The 21,742-nt window shown below is 48.0% G+C and overlaps 1 protein-coding gene across 1 annotated transcript in view; it reads left to right on the forward strand.

The window, feature by feature from the left end:
- The window catches only part of CPNE6 (copine 6), a 33,896-nt gene extending 12,968 nt beyond the window's left edge, over positions 1–20,928 (forward strand). The window contains exons 5-17 of the mRNA XM_083410419.1: positions 745–819; positions 2,003–2,086; positions 9,825–9,914; positions 11,109–11,207; positions 13,029–13,115; positions 14,706–14,765; positions 15,266–15,399; positions 15,475–15,529; positions 15,632–15,683; positions 16,765–16,898; positions 17,895–18,128; positions 18,895–19,068; positions 20,602–20,928. Coding sequence (XP_083266545.1) covers positions 745–819; positions 2,003–2,086; positions 9,825–9,914; positions 11,109–11,207; positions 13,029–13,115; positions 14,706–14,765; positions 15,266–15,399; positions 15,475–15,529; positions 15,632–15,683; positions 16,765–16,898; positions 17,895–18,128; positions 18,895–19,017 — 1,227 coding nt within the window. The 3' untranslated portion in view covers positions 19,018–19,068; positions 20,602–20,928. The remainder of the gene's footprint in view (positions 1–744; positions 820–2,002; positions 2,087–9,824; positions 9,915–11,108; positions 11,208–13,028; positions 13,116–14,705; positions 14,766–15,265; positions 15,400–15,474; positions 15,530–15,631; positions 15,684–16,764; positions 16,899–17,894; positions 18,129–18,894; positions 19,069–20,601) is intronic.
- Positions 20,929–21,742: the final 814 nt, after the last annotated feature.

Below are 21,742 nucleotides of genomic sequence, written 5' to 3' on the forward strand. Positions count from 1 at the left end.
AGTGATTTAAAAGAACTGCTGTTGAGACATTTCGCTCCAAATCTGCTAGATGGAGCTGGACAGAGGATAATAACAGGGGGGTGTTCTGCCTCCTCACAACATATAATAAATCCTGGGCGTTGAATGCTTGTCAGATTGGTTTTTAAATGTGGAAACTGTTCACCTGTCTTGGCATTAAGTGGCGTGCACATTAATCCAGCTGTCGTTTGTCAATATGGGCAGGAATGGAATATAGGAATATAAATGAGTTGGGTGACTCTGGTGCCTTGAAGCCCGAAGGAGTTTTTTGCCCTGGCTGCCTGGCCATAACTTCAATTTCCACCCACCTCTGCGGTTTGGCTTACTTACACGAGGCTTCTGGAATCACCTGCTCTGATTTCCAGAGCCAAGCTGGCCTGCTCATGGTGTGCTTGTTTGTTTTGCATTACGCTGATAGCCTGCCTTTCCCCAAGGAGATCATGGCTCCCCCCTCCCCCATTTCCCTCCTTTACAACACCCCTGCAAGGTAGGTTAGCTGAGAGATAATGACCGGCTAAAGGTCAGCCGCTGAGTTTTTGAACATGGGTATACGGCGACTCTCCTATATTTAAGCACAGTCTATAGGGAGGGGGAACAGGGCCAGGGGTTTGGGGGGGGGCATTTGGCACGCTGCAAGTTTTTTTATGGTAGTCAGAAGGCCTGTGTTCAAGAAAACAGAATGAAGGCTTTGAGATGTTTATCCACCTGGGATTTGTATCGCCGCAGATTGAAGCGGAGGAGGTCTCCAGAACCAACGAGTTTGTGCAACTGGAATTTCATGGGCAGGAGCTGGACGACAAGGTAGGTAAAAAGCAAAGTGCCAGCCTTGCAAAAAAAAAAAAGTGGTTTTTCGAGTTCCACAGAACTCTTCTTCGCTTTGAGGAATGTATTCAGTGGTCTGTGTTTGCCTGAGCTTGAGTCTGGACTGAGGATTCTGAGCTCCCGTGTTCTGATTGGATACATGACGTCCAATCGCAGAACATTTCAGGTTTTGGGCCTCTGCCATTGGCCATTCAACTCTTGAGTCGTGATTCGCAGTGTGGAAGTTTAGACAGCCAATCACGTTGGGAGTGGGAGTGGCCCAGGCTTTCAGAAATGTATATAAGCAGTTGCTTTGCCTCTGTTTCCCAGTAATGTAGTTCAGTAAAGGTTCTTGCTGTTATCATTGTGTCTTGCCTCGTGGGAACCCACCTACACTTCACGGGAAACAAGGATGGGATGCTAGGCTAGGTATGCAGCCCTGGCTAGCTTCCACAAGCTGAAATCACTGCTGAGCTGAAATCATAGACTGTAGCTATAAGGCAGATCACACAGAGCAGAGCTTTGTGGAACCCAAAAACTGGCAACATTTTTGAGATGTTTGGGGTTGGTCCAATAGACAGGATTATCTCATCAATCATACATTTCTAGATGTGGAAGTGGAGAAAGGGGGAGATTTGGTCGTCTGTTAGGTATATTTGCATAAAGTCACACTAAAATCCTGATGAATGTTCACGAGGACACTTTTTAAAAAATCACAAACTGAATTTATGTGTTTACTGATTTAAATAAGCATAAAGGATATTGCCTGCCCCCCCCCCCCCGCTGCCGCTGCCACCCTTGATGTATGCTAGATTATGGATCTTTTGAGCTAATTCTTGAAACACTGTAAAGAAAACATAAAGGAGAAAGAAATAGTTAAGATTATCAGTATGCCTCGTTACTGAGCTGTCTTAAGCTGGTTATGTTAATGACTCAGCCTCTACATCCGCTTTCCTTCATTTCATTTTTCGTTTGTACTTGCAAAAAATAATAATAATAAAGCCTTTAAAAAGAAAGAAAGAAAGCTGATGTGGAAATCTGGAGAAATGAATGTAAGACTGGGAAAATGAGAAGCTGATAGAAACTGAAATTGACTGATTAAGCCCCCCATCCCTAGCCAAACCTCAGCTCTGCCCTGCCCCATAGCATTCAGACGACTGAACCCTCTCCCTGATCCTTGTAGGATTTCTTCAGCAAATCCGATCCTTTCCTGGAGATCTATAAGGTCAACAGCAACGAGAAAGAACACCTGGTCTGGAGGACAGAGGTGAGCTATTATGGGCTGCATGGCGTGCTTAGCGGCAGAGGACTAAGGGGGAGTTTTAGGAACTGGCTGCTTTTAATGAGGGGGCTGGTTCTGTGCTGTATATGCAGTTTTAATTCTATTAATGCTTAATCATTTTTTAATCTCCCCCCCCATATCTTTAGCTGTTCTTGTTTTATCTTTAAGCTGCCTTGAGTCCCTGTCAGGGACCCTGTATTTATATATATAGAGATGTGGGTGGCGCTGTAGTCTAAGCCACTGAACCTCTTGGGCTTGCCAATCTGAAGGTCGGCAGTTCGAATCCCCGCAATGGGGTGAGCTCCTGTTGCTGTGTGCCAGCTCCTGCCAACCTAGCAGTTCGAAAGCACGCCAGTGCAAGTAGATAAACAGGTACCACTGTGGCAGGAAGATAAAAGGCGTTTCTGTGCGCTCTGGCACTGGACAAGGTCCTCTGTGCCCCAGTAGCAGTTTCGTCCAGCTGGCCACATGACCCGGAAAGCTGTCTGTGGACAAACGCTGGCTCCCTCGGCCTGAAAGCGAAATGAGCGCCGCAAAACCATAGTCGCCTTTAACTGGACTTAACCGTCCAGGGGTCCTTTACCTTTACCTTTACCTTTACCTTTACCAGGTGTGTGTGTGTGTATTTCAAGAAGTAGAAATCTGAACACAAAGAAGTTGTTGAGCTTCTTCTTTTTTTTAATAACTCCCCAAAAGTCACTTCCTGGTTCTGTTGGCAAAACCCCCCGATATTTTTGAAATCCCCCCACCCCAATTCCACCACTTGAATCCTGGACAATCCAAAAATATCTGGATGTATGTCAACCCTATAATACTGCAATCATCATCTTCCGATTCATCCATGGGCTGGGAAGATGAAATTGCACGTAAGGTGGAGAAGGATGACTTGAAGGCAGGGTGTGTGTGAAAAGATCTTTCGATGTTTGGGTGGTCAAACCATTGAAGGCTAATGGATCCATATTAACCAGTTGCGTTGGCATAAACAGAATCTTTGCCAAAGACGGCAGCTGCCAGACAACCTTTGAATCAGAATTTATTTTCCCACGCAATCTGCCGTGGAGACACAGCCGCTGAGCCGATCCACACATAGCTTTGCCTCCCTCCCCTTTTAAATATGGGAATATATAAGATTAGGGACACAGGAAGTTGGCTGACCCTAAACCACACCCTTTTGGTCCATCTAGTTCAGTGTAGTTGACTCTGATAGACAGCAGCCTTCTTAAGTAAGTTGGCAAACATTTGCAAAACAATAGCAGCAGCAGCAACAACACGGCTAAGGTTGTTGTTACTGGTGGTGCTGGTTTATATTATCTCAGTTTGTCCCGCAGTTTCTCCACAAGGATTTTCGCCCAAGTATTTATTTTCTTTTACTTTAGAAAATCCATGTGCCTCTTGATTGTACTCAAACCTCTTAAGCAGTTTACAAGAAATATTAGAGGTTTCGATCAAAAACAGTTAACAACACATAGAGAGATAATTTAAAATTGTTACCGGAAAAATCCGAGGGCTCCCTTGGACAAAAAGTAAAGACACCAACCAGAGTAAATTGGAGCAAATCAGCAGCCTGTAGGCTTGGCCTTTATTGAACTGTTGCAGCAGGGTGTTCCCCTCACTCGCAGGAGAGAGGAAAAGACCCAGAACAATGGTGTGCAAGACCTTATAAAAACTTTTGAAATTCCCCTCCTCTAGGTCAAGCCCACCCCCAGAAACATCATGCATACATTACAGAAAGGGGGGGTTGAGGGAGGAGTTGTGGTGGTAACCTGAGTGTCCTGTCACCTGGCTGGTTCCTCCTTTCTCCCCTCCCCATGAGTACTTTCCAGGTGACAAAGGGGAGATTGCAGTTTCCTGCCCCCTGAGGGGAAATCCAATCACTGTTCTTTTGTTATAGTCCGTGTTGAATCCACTCGTGTATGCAGTCTGTAGTGTGGTGGATGGGTTTCTGTCTAGGACCATCAGGGTTGGCATAGCAACTGGGCAGGGCTCCTGTGGATGTGCTCCTATGCTCAAGGGATTATGGCTGCCCTGTATCAAACCTTCCCCATTTTGTAGTCCTTCCTTCATGGAGTAAAATAAAAGTGGAACAGTGCAAATCTGATGTATGGTTGATTTTCTATGAATTTATAACAGAAGTGTAGCGTATGTAGTGTGTGAGTGTGAGTGTGTGTGAAGTCTGTACAAACTGAATGATGGGGGGGGGGGTTTCCTGCTACAAAATGAACAGCAAACGGTGTTTTAATCATGTTTTTTTAAATGCTGCGAACAGTCCTGAGATCTACGGGTGAAGCTGTATACGAAATAAACAAACAAAAGGGATTGAAACTTGTCAACATCTATGTATCTGGTTAGGTTTGCCTAGGCAAAAATGTTTCTAAAAAATACAGTGAAGGCCCCTGCTTGATATCAATAAGCAGTGAGTTCCATGGTGCTCATTCCAGCACACAAAAAGGTTGATTTCTTGCAACTGCAGAATAAGTACCTTATTTACTTGAGTCTAAGCGCCATCGAATCTAATGCATGCCTCAATTTTCAGAACCTTGAAACCAAAAAAGTATTTGCTGGCGAATGTGGCATCGAATCTAATGCGTGCCTTAATTTACGCGTTGTAATTTGGCACCCAAAAGGTGTGCATTACATTTGAGTAAAGACAGTATTTTTAGGGCTTGTAAAAGTGCCAGTTTTGCAGATACAGTGTACAACAATAAGGACTAGAAGAAACTTGGTACTTTCAAAATGTTCGGCCTCCGCTAATAGACCTCAGTACAGTGAAACTTTTAAACTACCACCATCGGCTCCAAAAAGTATTGCTCTCCTTCCAGTCTCCAAAAATTCCCTCCATACTGGTTAGGCGTAAAGCGTTTCTGGCCACCTGGGGCATCTTCCCAACAAGAGTCTTTAATGACACCAGGATTAAACCTCTCTTCCGCAGCACCGTACAAAAAGGTAGCTGCCCGCCAGACAGGCGCAACTCAGTCTTGAAACTCAAGTTGTCCACCCGGGAACCTCACCCTCCCTCTCAGCCCAAGCTTCCTGGTTTATCTACTCCAGCAACAAAGAAGCATGACCAAAGCGGGCCCAGCCATCTGGATATCTCAGAGGAGAGGGACCTTATTTCATCCTATGGCGAGTTGCCATTAGTAGAACAGCAGGAAGTTATAAACAGGCTTGATACACTCAAGCAGCATCTTACACATGTACTTCAAGAGAAAATCTCCTCAAATCCTGGACATAGCAACCTATTAAATCAAAGGAAACCAGTTATGAAGGGGCTAACACCCCAGAAACCCCTGCCAAATACTGGGACTCCAATAACGGATGATTTGGCAGTCTGCCTGGCGGAAGCTCCTCATACACCGTCGCAACGCAGACCCCCTTCACCTCTACTAATAGATCTGCAATCAACTACCTCGTCCTCCGCCTTAAAGAGTAACGCGCCAAATACACCTCATCCTGGTAATCTGTCAATGTCCTATTCTTCTATGCCTGACCTGGAGTCTTCATTCAGTGCGGTCCAGTCAAATGACTCTATATCCTCGTCCTTTGCCAGTCAACCTCTTTTGGTAGAACCTCATTTATCCGCAACCTTTTCAAGCCAATATATAAACGTTAAGGAACCCACTGTGCAAAGAGACAACTCAGGTTTTACTGAAGACCCTGCTGGTCACATCAATCAACTCACCACCCCTTCGATACCTTCGGCAGTACCTCGCCTGGAGCTGTCTCAGACCCCTGGCAATGTCCTTCCCACCAGCAACCAGAGCAATTGACTAGCACATAGTCCCTCCTCAAATTGCTTTAATGTGCTATCCTGGAATGTGGCAGGATGGACGTCCAAACAGGATGACGGGGATATGAAAGAGTTTTTAGCGAAATTCCAGATTATGGGTATACAAGAGACCTGGTGCTTAGAATCTTCACCCCCCCCATCCCTACCGGGCTATGACGCCTTTGTGATTCCTGCGACCAAAACACACTTGTATGGGCGCCCTAGTGGAGGCCTGGTAACATTTGTTTCGCAGGAGCTTCAGCTTAATATCTCTCCTATCTTTTGGTTAGAGAGTAATTACATTCAAACTTTGCACATCACTAACAGCTCGCTTGGGGAATTCATATGTGTAAACTTGTACAATCCATCTACCTACTCCTCCTCTCATTCAAATCAGCTTTGGGAGGATTTAAGATTTATTCTAGATAAATCTGGGGCTGAATTTCCAAAGTCAGAGATCCTTATAATGGGGGACTTCAATGCCAGAATCGGAGCAGATATAAGCTTATTCACCGATAAGTCGCAATTATTCATAGAAGAGGAGTGGTTTCCTACGTGGAATTCACAGGACAAGACCATTAATAGGGCTGGCATCATACTGCTGGAGTTCACTATAAACTGTGGGCTGCACAGCTTGCACGGCACACCCAAAGACTGGTCCGGGGGATACTATACTTTTCTAGGATCTAGAGGGGCAAGTGTTATAGATTACATCTGGTCCTCCTCAGCACTTAATGATGAGGCATACTGTTTCAATGTGTTCAACAGAACCGAAAGTGACCACCTTCCAATTGCCATCTCCTTTCACCACACACAGCTGGGGCCTCCCAGCTCACCACACCCCCAGGATTCATTGACCTTGGCCCCCGGACGCAAGAAGTGGGACATCTACCTGGAGCAAGACATAAAAGTCCTCCTAAATTCCCCTGAGATCCTAGCCCTGAAAGCTCAGCTGTTAACAACGAATGTGAATCATTTCTCAATTTTCCAGCAAATTCTAGTCTACTTGCTCCCTTCGCTTACGAAACCTTCCCGTGCGATTCTATCCTGGAAGAATCAAACCTGGTTCGACCAAGAATGCAAACAGTGCAGAAGTAGGCTTAGATTTCTCCAGTCAGACATGAAATCAGACAGCACTCAGAGCAAAATCAGGGAGTTAGCCCAATTTCGTTCATACTATAAGAAGCTGCTCCAACATAAGAAATTGCTCTTTGCGAAAGAACGCTGGTCGGCTCTGTCAGTGGCCATTAAAACCCGTGACGACAAGAAATTTTGGAATTTAATTAATGCAGGTCTAAGACCCCCCTCATTCATTGTTAATAACATCACAGCAGCCAGCTGGCACTCTCACTTTGCTCAGCTGTATTCCACCTCAGATTCTGACGTAAATGTAGTCACCACCCTTCCAGCATCTGCCTTGCCCACCTGGGAGCCAGTCTCCCCAGAGAGATGTACTCAACTAATTAGCATGCTATCAGGGGATAAATCCCCGGGGGAGGATATGATACCACCTGAGGTATTCTTATCGAACCAGTCGTGGTGGGCCCCTATCTTAGCATCTCTCTTTACCACCATTAATGCTACTCTTAAGATTCCACCTAACTGGAAACAGAGCATAGTTATCCCAATACATAAAAAGGGGGACCCACAAGATCCGCGCAACTACCGACCTATCAGCCTGTTGGACATATCATACAAGGTTTACTCTAGATTCTTGCTAGAGAAATTAATTGAGTGGGCAGAAGAAACAAAGCTATTCCATCCGGAACAGGCTGGCTTCCGCAAAGGTCATAGCACATCTGGCCAATGTCTTGTTCTACTTACCCTGATTGATAAATACCTAAACAGGTTCAACTGCAAACTACACGCGGCTTTTGTGGACCTGACCTCCGCCTTTGACTCCATTCCCAGAGATAGGCTATGGCAGAAGCTTAGTCATACCAGCATAGATAAGAGACTCCTCCTCCTTCTTATGGAAATTCATAATGACATATCGGCCAGAGTAAAATTCGGCCCTCTGGGAGCTCTTTCTGATTCTTTTCCTCTGAATAAAGGGGTCAAACAGGGCTGCCTCTTGGCCCCTTTTCTATTCAATTTCTATATCAATGACATCGTCACAACTATGAAGGCCCTAAATCAATCTGCCCCCTCCTTACAACAGCTCAAGATCCCCATATTACTCTATGCGGACGACATGGTGATACTGTCATTAACCAAGCTGGGCTTAAACAACATGCTCAGAGGGCTCATGACATATTGTGATACCAACTCCCTTAAAATTAATTTCGCCAAAACCAAAATTCTTACTTTTGGCATGAAAACTCGGAAGTCACTCTGGAATTTTGAGGGCCATTCTATTGAACATTGTTCAGCATTCAAGTATTTGGGTATCATTTTTCAGCATGGGCTTAGCTGGTCAGCTCACCTAAATACAACCATCCTGGCTGCCCGCAGAACCATCAAAGCCTTGGAGAAATTCTATTATGCAAAAGGCGGCCAGCTGGTTCCACCAATCAGAAAAGCATTTATCAGCAAAGTCCTCCCGATGTTACTGTATGGGGTTGAAATCTGGGGGTGGAATTTAAAAACACTACAACGGCTGGAGATTCTACAAAACTCTTTTGCACGGAAGATACTGGGTCTCCCCAAGGGCTCGGTTGCAGCACAGTTAAGAACAGAACTGGGCCTCCCCTCCATTGTTGCGAGAGCCCACATTAGAATTATTAGCTTTTATTGTAAATTAATCAATGCCCCAGGTCCCCTACTAGCCAGGCAAGCCTTTTTAACGTGTTCTCAAAGCAATAAATGGTCCAAGGCCATGGTGACTATTACTGCACGCTACTCTCTCCCAAATCTTGACTCGCTGTCCTCTTGGGACAAACATAAAATCCGGGCCTGGATTCTTACAAGAGACGAGGCCATGGACCGGGCACAGTCCACCTCAGCTCGCCTCTCTATGTGGCTCCCTAAAGTGAAAGTGGTAAGATCACTTGCCAACTACTTGATAGACCTGACGGAGCCCAACTTGAGAAGAGCGTTTACTATGGCCCGCTTCCATTCTATACCCACGGCCTTCCTGCAGGGGATTTATTCTAAGACCCCTATTACCCAGCGTCTATGTCCATGCACAATGAATGAAGTAGAGGACTTCATACATTTCTTTTTCTACTGCCCTATTTATGAGCCAATAAGATCTAAGCTCCTCCTTTTGATCCCGTCCACCATTACATCTAAGGAAGACTGTTTGAAATCGCTTCTTGTGGACGCAAATCCCCAAATCTCACGTGGGGTGGCAATATTCATAGTGCAGGCTCTGAAACTCAGGGCTACTCTGACAGGGTAGCGTGCCCTAGACCTGGACCTGTTTTAATCTTTTTATTACTTTTAACTCAATATGCTGAGTCTGTTCTGGGGCCATTTTGTGCTTTATATATACCCGCATACTAGTTTTTGGGCGCTGGCTACTATATCTTTGCATTATTGTCTTCGGGTAACTTAAATGTCACTACGCCAGCCAAAACACCTGAATTTTGCTGGGTTGCTTGTCTCTAGTTTGTCTTTTTTTCTTTTTTGTATTGTCTTATTTTGCTATGGCAGTTTGCTAATGCAATAAAGGTTTGAAATTGAAAATGTTCATGACAATCACTCAGCAAGATGAGAAGGCAGCAGATACAGTGCTTAAACAAGCTGCTTCATGTAAGATAAGAGTCTCAAGGTCCAAAACAAAACATCCTGGCAAGGCTGGCTCAATACAACTCTCTGTGAAGGGTATCCTGGAATTTTGGTGCAGCCACCAAAAAGTCCCCGTCGCTTTATGCTGGCCTGGACAGGAGAGTAGAGATCCATTTTAGGGAGAGGAAGTTGTGCAATGTGAGTGACAAGAGGGCGGGAACGACTTTGGTTCCAGTTTGTGGGTCTACTTGATTTTTGTGCATTTCCCTTCCCATCATGCACCAGGTGGTGAAGAACAACCTGAGTCCCCGATGGCAACCTTTCCGTGTCTCCCTGCAGTCCCTGTGCAGCTGCGATCCGGGGAAAAGCATCCGGGTGAGGTTCCTCTGGAGCGCGGGAACTCCAGGAGAGTCAAAGGGGTGGGGCCGGGGGTTAGGGCCGGGGGTCAAGGACCTACGGGGAAACAGGGGCACATTGGGACCCAGGCACCCAGGGTAAAAATAATGTTATTTTTATTTTTATTATATTTATATAGGGTTGTAATAGGGGTGGCATATTTCAAAAAGTAAAATTCCTGACACCCGTTGAGCTTTTTTGGGGAAACCATGCATTCGGGTTTTCCCTGACATTTTGCCAATTCCTCCTTGATGCCAGTTTTATGCCCGAAAACCAGGACTTGTCAGGAATTTTCCTGATTTATGGCAAGCCTAGGCTATAAGGTGGCATGGCGTGGTATACCACCCCGGGATATTTTGATGATATGAAGCATATAAATTTAATAAATAATAATAAGTTGTTATAATAATAATAAATAATGGCTGGACTTTCTCTGTGTGTGCATGTTTCTGTGTGTTGCATTCATGATTTCAGGTGTTGGGACAGGTATAAATAAAATTCTTCTTCTTCTTCTTCTTCTTCTTCTTCTTCTTCTTCTTCTTCTTCTTCTTCTTCTTCTTCTTCTTCTTCTTCTTCCTATCTTAAGCACACTTCCCCAGGGGATTAGAACCCATCGCACTTAAGTCCATATGCTTAGGAACATTTGCATAAACTTGGCTGAGCAAAGAGCATTCAATTAAAATTAAAATTAAATTAACATGTTCGCATTCTGTCAGTACAGTGGTACCTCTGGTTAAGTACTTAATTCGTTCCGGAGGTCCGTTCTTAACCTGAAACTGTTCTTAACCTGAAGCACCACTTTAGCTAATGGGGCCTCCCGCTGCCGCCACACGATTTCTGTTCTCATCCTGAAGCAAAGTTCTTAACCTGAGGTACTATTTCTGGGTTAGCAGAGTCTGTAACCTGAAGCGTCTGTAACCTGAGGTACAACTGTATTGCGGAAACCTTTTCTCCTGGGATTAGAAGCCACAGGCAATTAGAACAGACAATTTCAATCATTCTGGGTCTCACATCGGGATTTCCCACAATACTGATGGGACTTGAACTTGTTTGTTGCATTTTTTAAATATATTTTTTGTGTGTGGGGGCAGACAAACCACAGGAGCAGGTATCCCCAGGGCGCCTGGTTCCTCTTCTCATCCTCTCACCTGCTTTCTCCTCCTCTCCTCCTAGTGCATCATCTACGACCACGACTCCAGCGGGAAGCACGACTACATCGGCGAGTTCAGCACCACTTTCCAGGAGATGCTTCAGGCTTCCTCAGGGGATGAGGTAGTTTGAGCGGTCAGCTGGGATGCCCAGGGGTGTGGGTGTGGGGCAGCGAGGAAAGCGGAGAAGAGCGAAGACAGGTCGTGCGTAAAAACGGAATTCAGTGACGGCCCCTTAGTTATGGGAGGGGGCGTGTCCTGTGCGAGAGGGAGGCCACGCCCACTTTGGGGCACATCCACTGCTGATATGCGGCAGGTGAGCTGTGGCTGATTGGGTCTCCCGTCGCAAGAAGGCCAGCCAACTCTGGGTTGAGCCTCGAAGTCTAACACCTGTACTGGCGAATGCCAGAATCCAGGAATCTTTGAATACAGGAATCTTCCCAGTCCTTTTCTTCTTGCCCCCAATAATCCCGGAAAGTGTGTATTTTTGGGGGGGAGGGAATGATGCAAAGGGACGCAACAGAGGAGAGAGACTAGTTGGCACGTATGTGGCCAAACACCTGCCTTCTATATGGCTGGGATAAAAGGTAAAGGCACCCCTGACCATTAAGTCCAGTCGTGGCCGACTCTGGGGTTGCAGCGCTCATCTCGCTTTACTGGCCAAGGGAGCCGGCGTACAGCTTCCGGGTCATGTGGCCAGCATGACTAAGCCGCTTCTTGCGAACCAGAGCAGCGCAGGGAAACACCGTTTACCTTCCTGCTGGATTGGTACCTATTTATCTACTTGCACTTTGACGTGCTTTCGAAGCGCTAGGTTGGCAGGAGCAGGGACTGAGCAACGGGAGCTCACCCCGTCGCGGGGATTCGAACTGCCGACCTTCTGATCAGCATAGCTTGGATATTACTGTGCAAAGGCCAGAGTCGCACCGGTTGCTCTGCCCCTTTCATTCTGGCCCCGCCCCCTCTGCCCCTGGCCCCGCCCCCCTCTGGCAAGCACCTCCGCCGTTCTTGGGCAGAGAAGTTTCCCCGCTCTGGCCCAGGTGCCCGGTTTGGGAGTTCGCCGGAACCATCTGTTCCCTCCTTTGGCTCAGTGGGTCAATGCGTCTGGCTGTTACCCAGAAGGCTCGCGGTTCGAGCCCACCTGGCAACAGCTGTGAGCAGGATTCCTGCATTATTCTACATTATTCTACATTTGATTGGGAGCCGCCCAGAGTGGCTGGGGAGACAACAGCCAGATGGGCAGGGTATAAATAATAAATTATTATTGTTATTATTATTATTATTATATTCTGCCTGCTTCGCCAGCTCGAGGAGCTGAGCGGTGGCCTCTGTGAGCCCCTGGACGGATCCAGCAAAGCTCTCCTTTGACTCTGGTGGTCTGTATAATAATAATAATAATAATAATAATAATAATAATAGTAGTAGTTTATTATTTATACCCCACCCATCTGGCTGGGTTTCCCCAGCCACTCTGGGCAGCTTCCAACAAAGTGCAGTGGTGCCTCGCAAGACGAAAAGAATCCGTTCCGGGAGTCTTTTCGTCTTGCGGTTTTTTCGTCTTGCGAAGCAAGCCCATTGACGGAGTAGCGCTATTAGCGCTATTGACATTTTAAGGGCTAAAAACGGCTTTTTAAGGGGGGGGATTAGCGTTTTTGCTGCTAAAATGCTTTTAGCAGCTTAGCGATTCAGAATAAGGGGTTTTGGAGCAAAAAAAATTTTTTTTTCAGCATTTTTCGTCTTGCGAAGCAAGCCCATAGGGAAATTCGTCTTGCGAAGCGCCTCTGCAGACGGAAAACCCTTTCGTCTTGCGGGTTTTCCGTCTTGCGAGGCATTGTATTAAAATTAAAATACAGTAGTCTGTTAAACATGAAAAGCTTCCCTAAAGAGGCCTGCCTTCAGATGTCACGCGGTGCTCAGATAACCCTGTATCCTTCTCTCCCGGCAGGTGAAATGGGAATGTATTAACCATAAATATCAAGAAAAGAAAAAGCATTACAAGAACTCTGGGTATATTGTCCTCGCTCAGTGCAAGGTAAGTTGGCAGTACGGAGGTAGTCATTATCGTGACACGCAGACAACCTAGGGCATTGTTTTTGGTGTCTGTCTGTCTCAAGGGATAATGGAGTGTGCCTTTGGGGGTGAAGTCAAACCGCTGTTTTAGTAACCCCAAAGTGACCTCCTTTGGGCACAAGCCTGGGCAGTGTGTCTGGAGGTCCTGGGCTGCCCAGATGACAAGACCCCCCTCTTGGCCTGGCTGATGTGGTCCAAAACAAAACAGAGCAAGACGTTTGGCACCAGCTTGGCTGCAGGAGTTGCCGGAAGGAGGCGTACAAGGCGTCATCCAACAGTTTTAGGGACTCCACTTTGGATTTGTGTAGGGTTTACACCTGAGCCTTTTCTTCTCCTGAAGATATCCTGCAAGGCTGTGGAGGTTTAGGATCAGAGTTTTCCTTCTCCTAGATGGGCTCCACAATAACACTAATAATACGATTTAACATAGAAATCACCTTCTTGACCATGGGTAGGCAAACTAAGGCCCGTGGGCTGGATCCGGCCCAATCGCCTTCTCAATCTGGCCCGCAAATGGTCTGAGAATCAGTGTGTTTTTCCATGAGTAGAAAGTGTCCTTTTATTTAAAATGCATCTCTGGGTTATTTGTGGGGCATAGGAATTCGTTCATTTTTTCCCTCCAAAATATAGTCCGGCCCCCCACAAGGTCTGAGGGACAGTGGACCGGTCCCTGCTGAAAAAGTTTGCTGACCCCTGTTCTTGACCGTCAGACCCACCCTTGGTCACCTCCACTCAACCAATTTTTGTACGCAGAGAATGTGGTCTAGGGAATATTGAGCATTCAAAAACAACCCCCCCCCCAAACCAGGCAATTGCCTTTGAAGTTCTTAAGCTGGGAAGCGCTTAATTAGTGCAAAGCGATTCAAGCCTTTGGTGATGCTCTTGAGAACCTCAGCAATTGCAAACCTTGCCCTCTTCCTAAAGCGTTGGTTCTGTTTTCAGGAACAGATGAGTCAAGTTGCTGGTTATTGTTTGGGTGGGTGGCTGCTGGAGCCTCAGTGCAGAACCGGGGATTGCTTCATCCACCAGGGCAAGGGAGCTGGACCTTTGGGGCTCCATCACTCCCATCTAAACAATATACCGTATTTTTCGCTCTGTAAGACGCACCAGACCACAAGACGCACCTAGTTTTTGGAGGAGGAAAACAAGAAGAAACATATTCTGAATCTCAGAAGCCAGAACAGCAAGAGGGATCGCAGCGCAGCGAAAGCAGCGATCCCTCTTGCTGTTCTGGCTTCTGGGATAGCTGCGCAGCCTGCATTCACTCCATAAGACGCGCACACATTTCCCCTTACTTTTTAGGAGGGAAAAAGTGAGTCTTATAGAGCAAAAAATACTTTATTTTTCAGAAGACGCCTGAAAGAAGGCAAGGACAGTTCCTCCAAAACTTCTAGTGGCAGGGAGTTCCACAGGGTGGGATCTGCCACACTGAGTCCCTAGGGAAGGCTGACCAAACCTGAGGGGTTGTGAGTGGGGAGCCACCAGAAATGAGCTTGGGGGAATTTGAAAATGGCTGAGAGTATTCCTTCCCCCCCCCCTTATCCCTTTGCAGATGGAGAAAGTTCACACCTTCCTGGATTACATCATGGGTGGTTTACAAATTTCCTTCACGGTAAGAAAAAGAGAATTATTAATTTGGTAATATTATTGTTTATGAAAAGTATTCCCCCCCTTTTTTTCTTTAGTTTGCATTTTGGAAAACATGTATATAAATGTGTTTATAGTGTTAAAAGAAAAGAAAAGAAAAAGGGAATTAGAGGGCCGAGAGGGGGTGGACGCCTCAGGGAACATCTACCTTGGTGTAAGGAACAAGTTACGTTCAATGAGTGTGCAGTGTGTGTATCTTTGTGCACAATGTTCACCAGAGCACACGGTCTGTGTGTCCGTTTACACGGCAGCCGAGCTGCACAGATCGACAACGTTCCACTCTTTGCACGTCTCCAAATTTTGGGGCGCTGTTCTCTGATCAAGTAACGTGAAGGGAAGTACAGGTTAGGGAGCAACCGTCTCAAGCCTCCCCCGGCGAGCTCGTTGGCAAAACGGGGGTGCGACCCCGGATTTTGTCAAGAGGACACCATAACCCCAGTGCCCTCTGCTTTCTCGCTTGCCCAGGTGGCCATCGACTTCACAGCCTCCAACGGAGACCCGCGCAGCGAACACTCCCTCCACTTCATCAACCCCAAGGAACCCAACGAATACCTGAAGACCTTGTCCTCCGTGGGCGAGATCTGCCAGGACTATGACAGGTACCGTTTGCGCTCTGCACGCGGGCAGGAAGCCGTGCCGCTCGTTCCTCCGTGACCCAGATTTTTCTCTTCCAGCGACAAGCAGTTCCCTGCGTTTGGCTTCGGCGCACGGATTCCTCCAGACTTTGAGGTAAACCCCAGGGGATTCTGGGATCAGATTAGACGGGGCTGGCGGTGAGTCATCCATCCTCTTCTGTTCTCGCTCGTGACCTTTTTCTCCTCCTTTTCCTAGGTGTCTCACGATTTCGCCATCAACTTTGAGCCGGACAACCCGGAATGTGAAAGTACGAAGCTCAGATGCGTTTAGGAAAGGCGGAGGGTTTATAGCCTTTCTCAACAGGGGGATATTTTAGGACAGAGGTTGAGACTGAAAACCTTGGGCTTTTGAGGGATCGGGGTGTGGGAAGGAATGTAATGACACTGGAGAGGAAGAAAGCTCTAGAGGCCTTAGAGACACTGAGGTCCAGCTCCGAGGGCCTTCTGGCGGTTCCCTCACTGCGAGAGGCCAAGTTACAGGGAACCAGGCAGAGGGCCTTCTCGGTGGTGGCACCCGCCCTGTGGAATGCCCTCCCACCAGATGTCAAAGCGATAAACAACTACCTGACATTCAGAAGACATCTGAAGGCAGCCCTGTTCAGGGAAGTTTTTAATATGTGACATTTCAATTTTTCATCTTTGTTGGAAGCCGCCCAGAGTGGCTGGGGAAACCCAGCCAGATGGGTGGGGTACAAATAATAAATTATTATTATTATTATTATTATTATTATTATTATTATCATTAAGAAATAAAACAGGGGTGTCCCCAGGTCCTTTGTGGGGAGTCTTTTAAACATAGCATGTGTACAGAGCCTCTGCTGCAAAGACTTGGGCGAGGATAGGCCATCGTTTTCCAACCTGACGCCCGCCCATGATCTGACATGGTTGCCCCAGTCACTGTGGGCGGCTTCCAACATATATAAGAAACATAATTAAACATTAAAAGAAACTTCCCTCTACAGAGCTGCCTTCAGGTGTCTTCTAAAGGTTGCATAGTTACATATCTCCTTGGCTCGGGGGGTCAGATAACTGCCTATAATTTTCTCCGTTGAAAATAGGGATGTCATAAGGAAAAGCGGGACATTCCGGGATCAGATCAGAAACTGGGACGGCTTCTGTAAATCCAGACTGTCCTTGGAAAATAGGGACACTTGGAGGCTCTGGGACCTGCGCCAAATGCATAATGCGCCTGGTGCCTAGTTAATTTTGAACACTGTTTGGCCACTGTGAGAACAGGATTCTGGACTAGGTGAATGTTCTCACATTCGTGGTATAGAAGCATTTCTGTCACCTGAGCTCCTTCATTTCCTGTCCATTCGTCCCCCGCAGGGATCGCTGGCGTGATTGAGGCCTACAAACGCTGCCTGCCCCAGATCCAGCTCTATGGCCCAACCAACGTCGCCCCCATCATCAACAAGGTGGCAGCTCCTGCAGCTGAGGAGGAGAAAACAGGGCTGCCAACGGTACGTGAAGATGCGCCGGGGGGCATTGGGGCAGGAATATTTGGATGCGGGCGGCGCTGTGGTCTAAACCACTGAGCCTCTTGGGCTTGCCAATCAGAAGGTCGGCAGTTTGAATCCCCGCGACGGGGTGAGCTCCCATTGCTCTGTCCCAGCTCCTGCCAACCTAGCAGTTCCAAAGCATGCCAGTGCAAGTAGATAAATAGGTACCTCTGAGGCAGGAAGGTAAACGGCGTTTCCGTGCACTGCTCTGGTTTCCGTCACGGTGTCCCATTGTGCCAGAGGCGGTTTAGTCCTGCTGGCCACACAACCTGGAAAGCTGTCTGTGGACAAACGCCGGCTCCCTCGGCCTGAAAGCGAGATGAGCACCACAACCCCATAGACACCTTTGACTGGACGTCCAGGGGTCCTTTACCTTTACCTTTACAGTGGTACCTCAGGTTACAGACGCTTCAGGTTACAGACGCCTCAGGTTACATATTCTGCTAACCCAGAAATAGTACCTCAGGTTAAGAACTTTGCTTCAGGATGAGAACAGAAATGGCGCAGCGGTGGTATGGTGGCAGCGGAAGGCCCCATTAGCTAAAGTGGTACCTCAGGTTAAGAACACTTTCAGGTTAAGAACGGACCTCCGGAACGAATTAAGTTCTTAACCTGAGGTACCACTGTATTTGGAGCAGAGGGAAGGAGCCCAGGGGAGGCTCTGGCTGAGTTTGGGCCTGGGTCCAACCCACTCGCCTCTCTCACCGCCAGTGTGGTGTAGTGATTAAGAGCGGTGGACTCGTAATCTGGGGAACCGGGTTCGATTCCCTGCTCCTCCACCTGCAGCTGTTGGGTGACCTTGGGCCAGTCACACTTCTCTGAAGTCTCTCAGCCCCACTCACCTCACAGAGTGTTTGTTGTGGGGGAGGAAGGGAAAGGAGAATGTTAGCCGCTTCGAGTAGTGATAAAGCGGGATATCAAATCCAAACTCTTCTTCTTCTTCTTCTCTCTCCGCAGAAGTACCGTGTGCTGCTGATTCTGACGGACGGCGTGGTGAGCGACATGCCTGAGGCGTGTGACGCCGTGGTCCGGGCCTCCCGCCTTCCCCTCTCCATCATCATCGTGGGCATTGGCAATGCTGATTTCTCTGACATGCGAGAGCTCAATGGGGACCGCGGAATGCTGGAGTCCGACGAGGGCCGGGCCGTCCGCGACATTGTCCAGTTTGTGCCGCTCCGTGAATTCAAGAAGGTGAGGGAGCCTCCCTGGAGACTTCAGGACGCAGACATAAAAAGAGGTCCTTCTTTGCGTGGTTAGACTATGGAACTAGCTGCCAAAAGAGACAGTGACAGCCACCAACCTAGATAGCTTTTTTCTTATATAATATTTTTTATTAATTTTAACATATAAATTATAAAATGTACCACAAAACTTATCACTTATACAATCTTTTTAGACTTCCATCAGCACCTCTGATGATCCACCGTTTTAACCACTTCTTATGCATTTCACAGCGGGTGGCGCTGGGGGTTAAACCACAGAGCCTAGGGCTTGCTGATCAGAAGGTCGGTGGTTCGAATCCCCGCGACAGGGTGAGCTCCCGTTGCTCGGTCCCTGCTCCTGCCAACCTAGCAGTTCGAAAGCACGTCAAAGTGCAAGTAGATAAATAGGTACCGCTCTGGCGGGAAGGTAAACGGTGTTTCCGTGTGCTGCTCTGGTTCGCCAGAAGCGGCTTAGTCATGCTGGCCACGTGACCCGGAAGCTGTACACCGGCTCCCTCGGCCAATAAAGCGAGATGAGCGCCGCAACCCCAGAGTCGTCCACCAATGGACCTAACAGTCAGGGTCCCTTACCTTTACCTGCCTGCCAGGGCCCAGTGGGAGTGTCTCTCGCAGTGTTCTCTGTAGCAAACTTGCAGGAAAACTCTGTGAGCTTCAGCCCCTGCCGTGTGCCCTATCTAGCAAGGCACAAATTGTTGGTTTGACTGCATTTTTAAATATATTTTTCCCTTGTCTAGGCTCCACCCAACGCTCTGGCCAAGTGTGTTCTGGCTGAGGTCCCTAAACAGGTGGTGGAATACTATGGCAGCAAAGGCATCGCGCCGGCAACACAGAGGTCCTCTTCCCCTCTGCCCCAGTGAGACCCACGCGCACCTTTCCCCCCATGGGCATGGTCTGTCCAGCACCTTAATGTGAGTGTGCGGGGGCAGGAAGCAGATGGAGATAACGGAGACATGGGAAAGATGGAGATTGATGGGAGAGTGGGAGGGTGTTGACAGGAGGAAGAAGACGACGGAAGCTTTGATCCACAGATGGGCTGAGAGATGAGATTCGGTGAAATGACAAAATGGGCCCAAGCGCTTGAATTTCAACAAGTGTGTGTGTGTGTGTGTGTGTGTGTGTGTGTGTGGATGGGTCCTGGATTCAAATCCCTCCCTATAGCCAGGAACACTACCTCGCAGGCTTGCAGTGAGTGGAGAATGAGGCAGCAACTACACAAGCTCATTTATTTTATTTATTACATTTAAATTACATTTACATTTATATTATAAGGGACGCGGGTGGCGCTGTGGTCTAAACCACAGAGCCTAGGGTTTGCTGATCAGAAGGTCGGCGGTTCGAATCCCCGCGACAGGGTGAGCTCCCGTTGCTCGGTCCCTGCTCCTGCCAACCTAGCAGTTCGAAAGCACGTCAAAGTGCAAGTAGATAAATAGGTACCGCTCCGGCGGGAAGGTAAACGGCGTTTCCGTGCGCTGCTCTGGTTCACCAGAAGCGGCTTAGTCCTGCTGGCCACATGACCCGGAAGCTGTACGCCGGCTCCCTCAGCCAGTAAAGCGAGATGAGCGCCGCAACCCCAGAGTTGGCCGCGACTGGACCTAATGGTCAGGGGTCCCTTTACCTTTACCTTTACGATCTCTTCCAAGGATCTCGAGGTCATGCACGTGGTTTTCCTCCTCCGCATTTCAGCCCCACAACAACCCTGTGAGGTAGGTCAGACTAAAGAGACGGTGACTGGCCCAAGGCCACACCCAGTGAGCGTTGTGGCCATAGCTGTCAACTTTTCCCTTTTCTTGTGAGGAATCCTATTCGGAATAAGGGAATTTCCCTTAAAAAGTGGGGAAACGTTGACAGCTATGATTGTGGCTGAGTGGAGATTTGAACCCGTTACTCGATCCGCTACACCGTGCTGGCTCTCCTTCGAGGAAGGGTGGGAGATCAGCCTGAGGAATCAAAACCAGAGGGTCTTTGGGGAGGCGGTGACAAAATGGCAGGTATGTCCCAAGATGGCTGCCTTTGAATTGGGGACCACTATCAGTTGGCGGACGACTGGAACGCCAGACGGGAGGCGAGTTCTAGAGATGGGTGGGCTGTTTTGTCACCCCCTGTTTCTACTTGCATACATGATGCCTCTGATGCAAACAACCGGCCACCCTGCGGCAATCATGGCCGCTGGTGGAAGCGAGGCAGCGTATTTTCCCACAATGCCTCAGAACGAAGCGCTGGGGAGGGGGCACAAAATGGTGTCCGCAGGCAGGAGGGCACCCATGGAAAAGGGGGCCTACTGTACGTCCCCTCCAGCTGAAGACTCCCTGAAACCTGGACCTGCCCCCTGGAGGGGGTGGCTATCACGTGGGTCCCCCTTTTTGGAGACATGCGCGCAGACATGCGCTCAGCTGGGCTGACAGATTCTCTCCTTTCTTCCCCTCCCCTCTTTCTCTGCGCAGGTGCCTGTTTCTCTTTCCCCACACCTTTGTCTTCCAGCCCTCGGCCCTGTAGGCGCCCTCCAACCCTCCCCTCTGCCTCTTCAGGTGGGGAAGAGAGAGAATGAGAAAGAAAGAAAGAAAGAAAGAGAAAGAAAGAGAGAGAGAGAGCGCACTTCGCCTCTGGCCTTGGGCCTCCACCCACGACTCAGGACGGCAGCGGGAACAGCATTCCATCCAGAGGTTCCCAGCTGTTCCCCATCTTCCTCCCGCCCCCTCACAGATCCTCACCCCGATAAGCCTGCGACTGTGACTCCCATCTCCTTTAATAAACCAGCTCTCTTGAACACAGCTTGTCTCCCCCCAAAAAACTGGGCTCTCTTCTTTCCCCCGCCTTCTTCTCTCCTCCTCTAATCTCTCGCAAAAGTCTAGAAAAACGGGAGACGGTCGCTGCCTATTTTCCCAGCGGTGAACGTTCATATTTTTTTTATTGATTAGAATCATTCGTGGGCTTTCTTTCCTTCTTGCAAAAAGTTAACTCAAAGGCATTTACAGCCAGCAGCTCTGCTTCACTGGAGACCTTTAAACAGGTCAGGGATTCCTTAGCCGTGATTCCTGCATTGTGACAGGTTCAGCTAAATAATAATAATAATTTTATTATTTATACCCCTCCCACCTGGCTTGGATTTCCCCAGCCACTCCGGATGGCTCTCAACAGAACACTAGAAACAGAATAAAACTTCGAACATTAGATGACCCTCAAGGGTCCCTGATTCTGCGAAATAATGCATGCAACATAAAACGAAAACAGAGTGAAATTTAATTTAGTGGAGAGATTATTGATATTGGCCTGCAAATGTTGGCAATCCCATTTCCTGGCATTTGGCAGGAGCGCATGCCTTTGTTCCGGAGGCAGTGGTCTCAGAGGAGATGTGCTAAGCAAACCATATTGGGATCGGGACCCAGACGGGAGATGGGGGGCTGGGAGGGAGAGAGAGCACCCTATAGGCACCATCAGGGGTTGTAAATAGGGGAAATAAACCTATTAAGTGGTAGCAACAATGGCTTAGCATTAATTAATTAGATTCTTGTGCTGCAGGACACAGGAGGAAAACTCTTTTCTCACTCTCTCTTGCACCACGTCTTGTTTTATAAACTCCTGATC

Source organism: Podarcis tiliguerta (assembly GCF_965153285.1).
Source record: "Podarcis tiliguerta genome assembly, chromosome: 13".
NCBI classification, from domain to species: domain Eukaryota; kingdom Metazoa; phylum Chordata; class Lepidosauria; order Squamata; family Lacertidae; genus Podarcis; species Podarcis tiliguerta.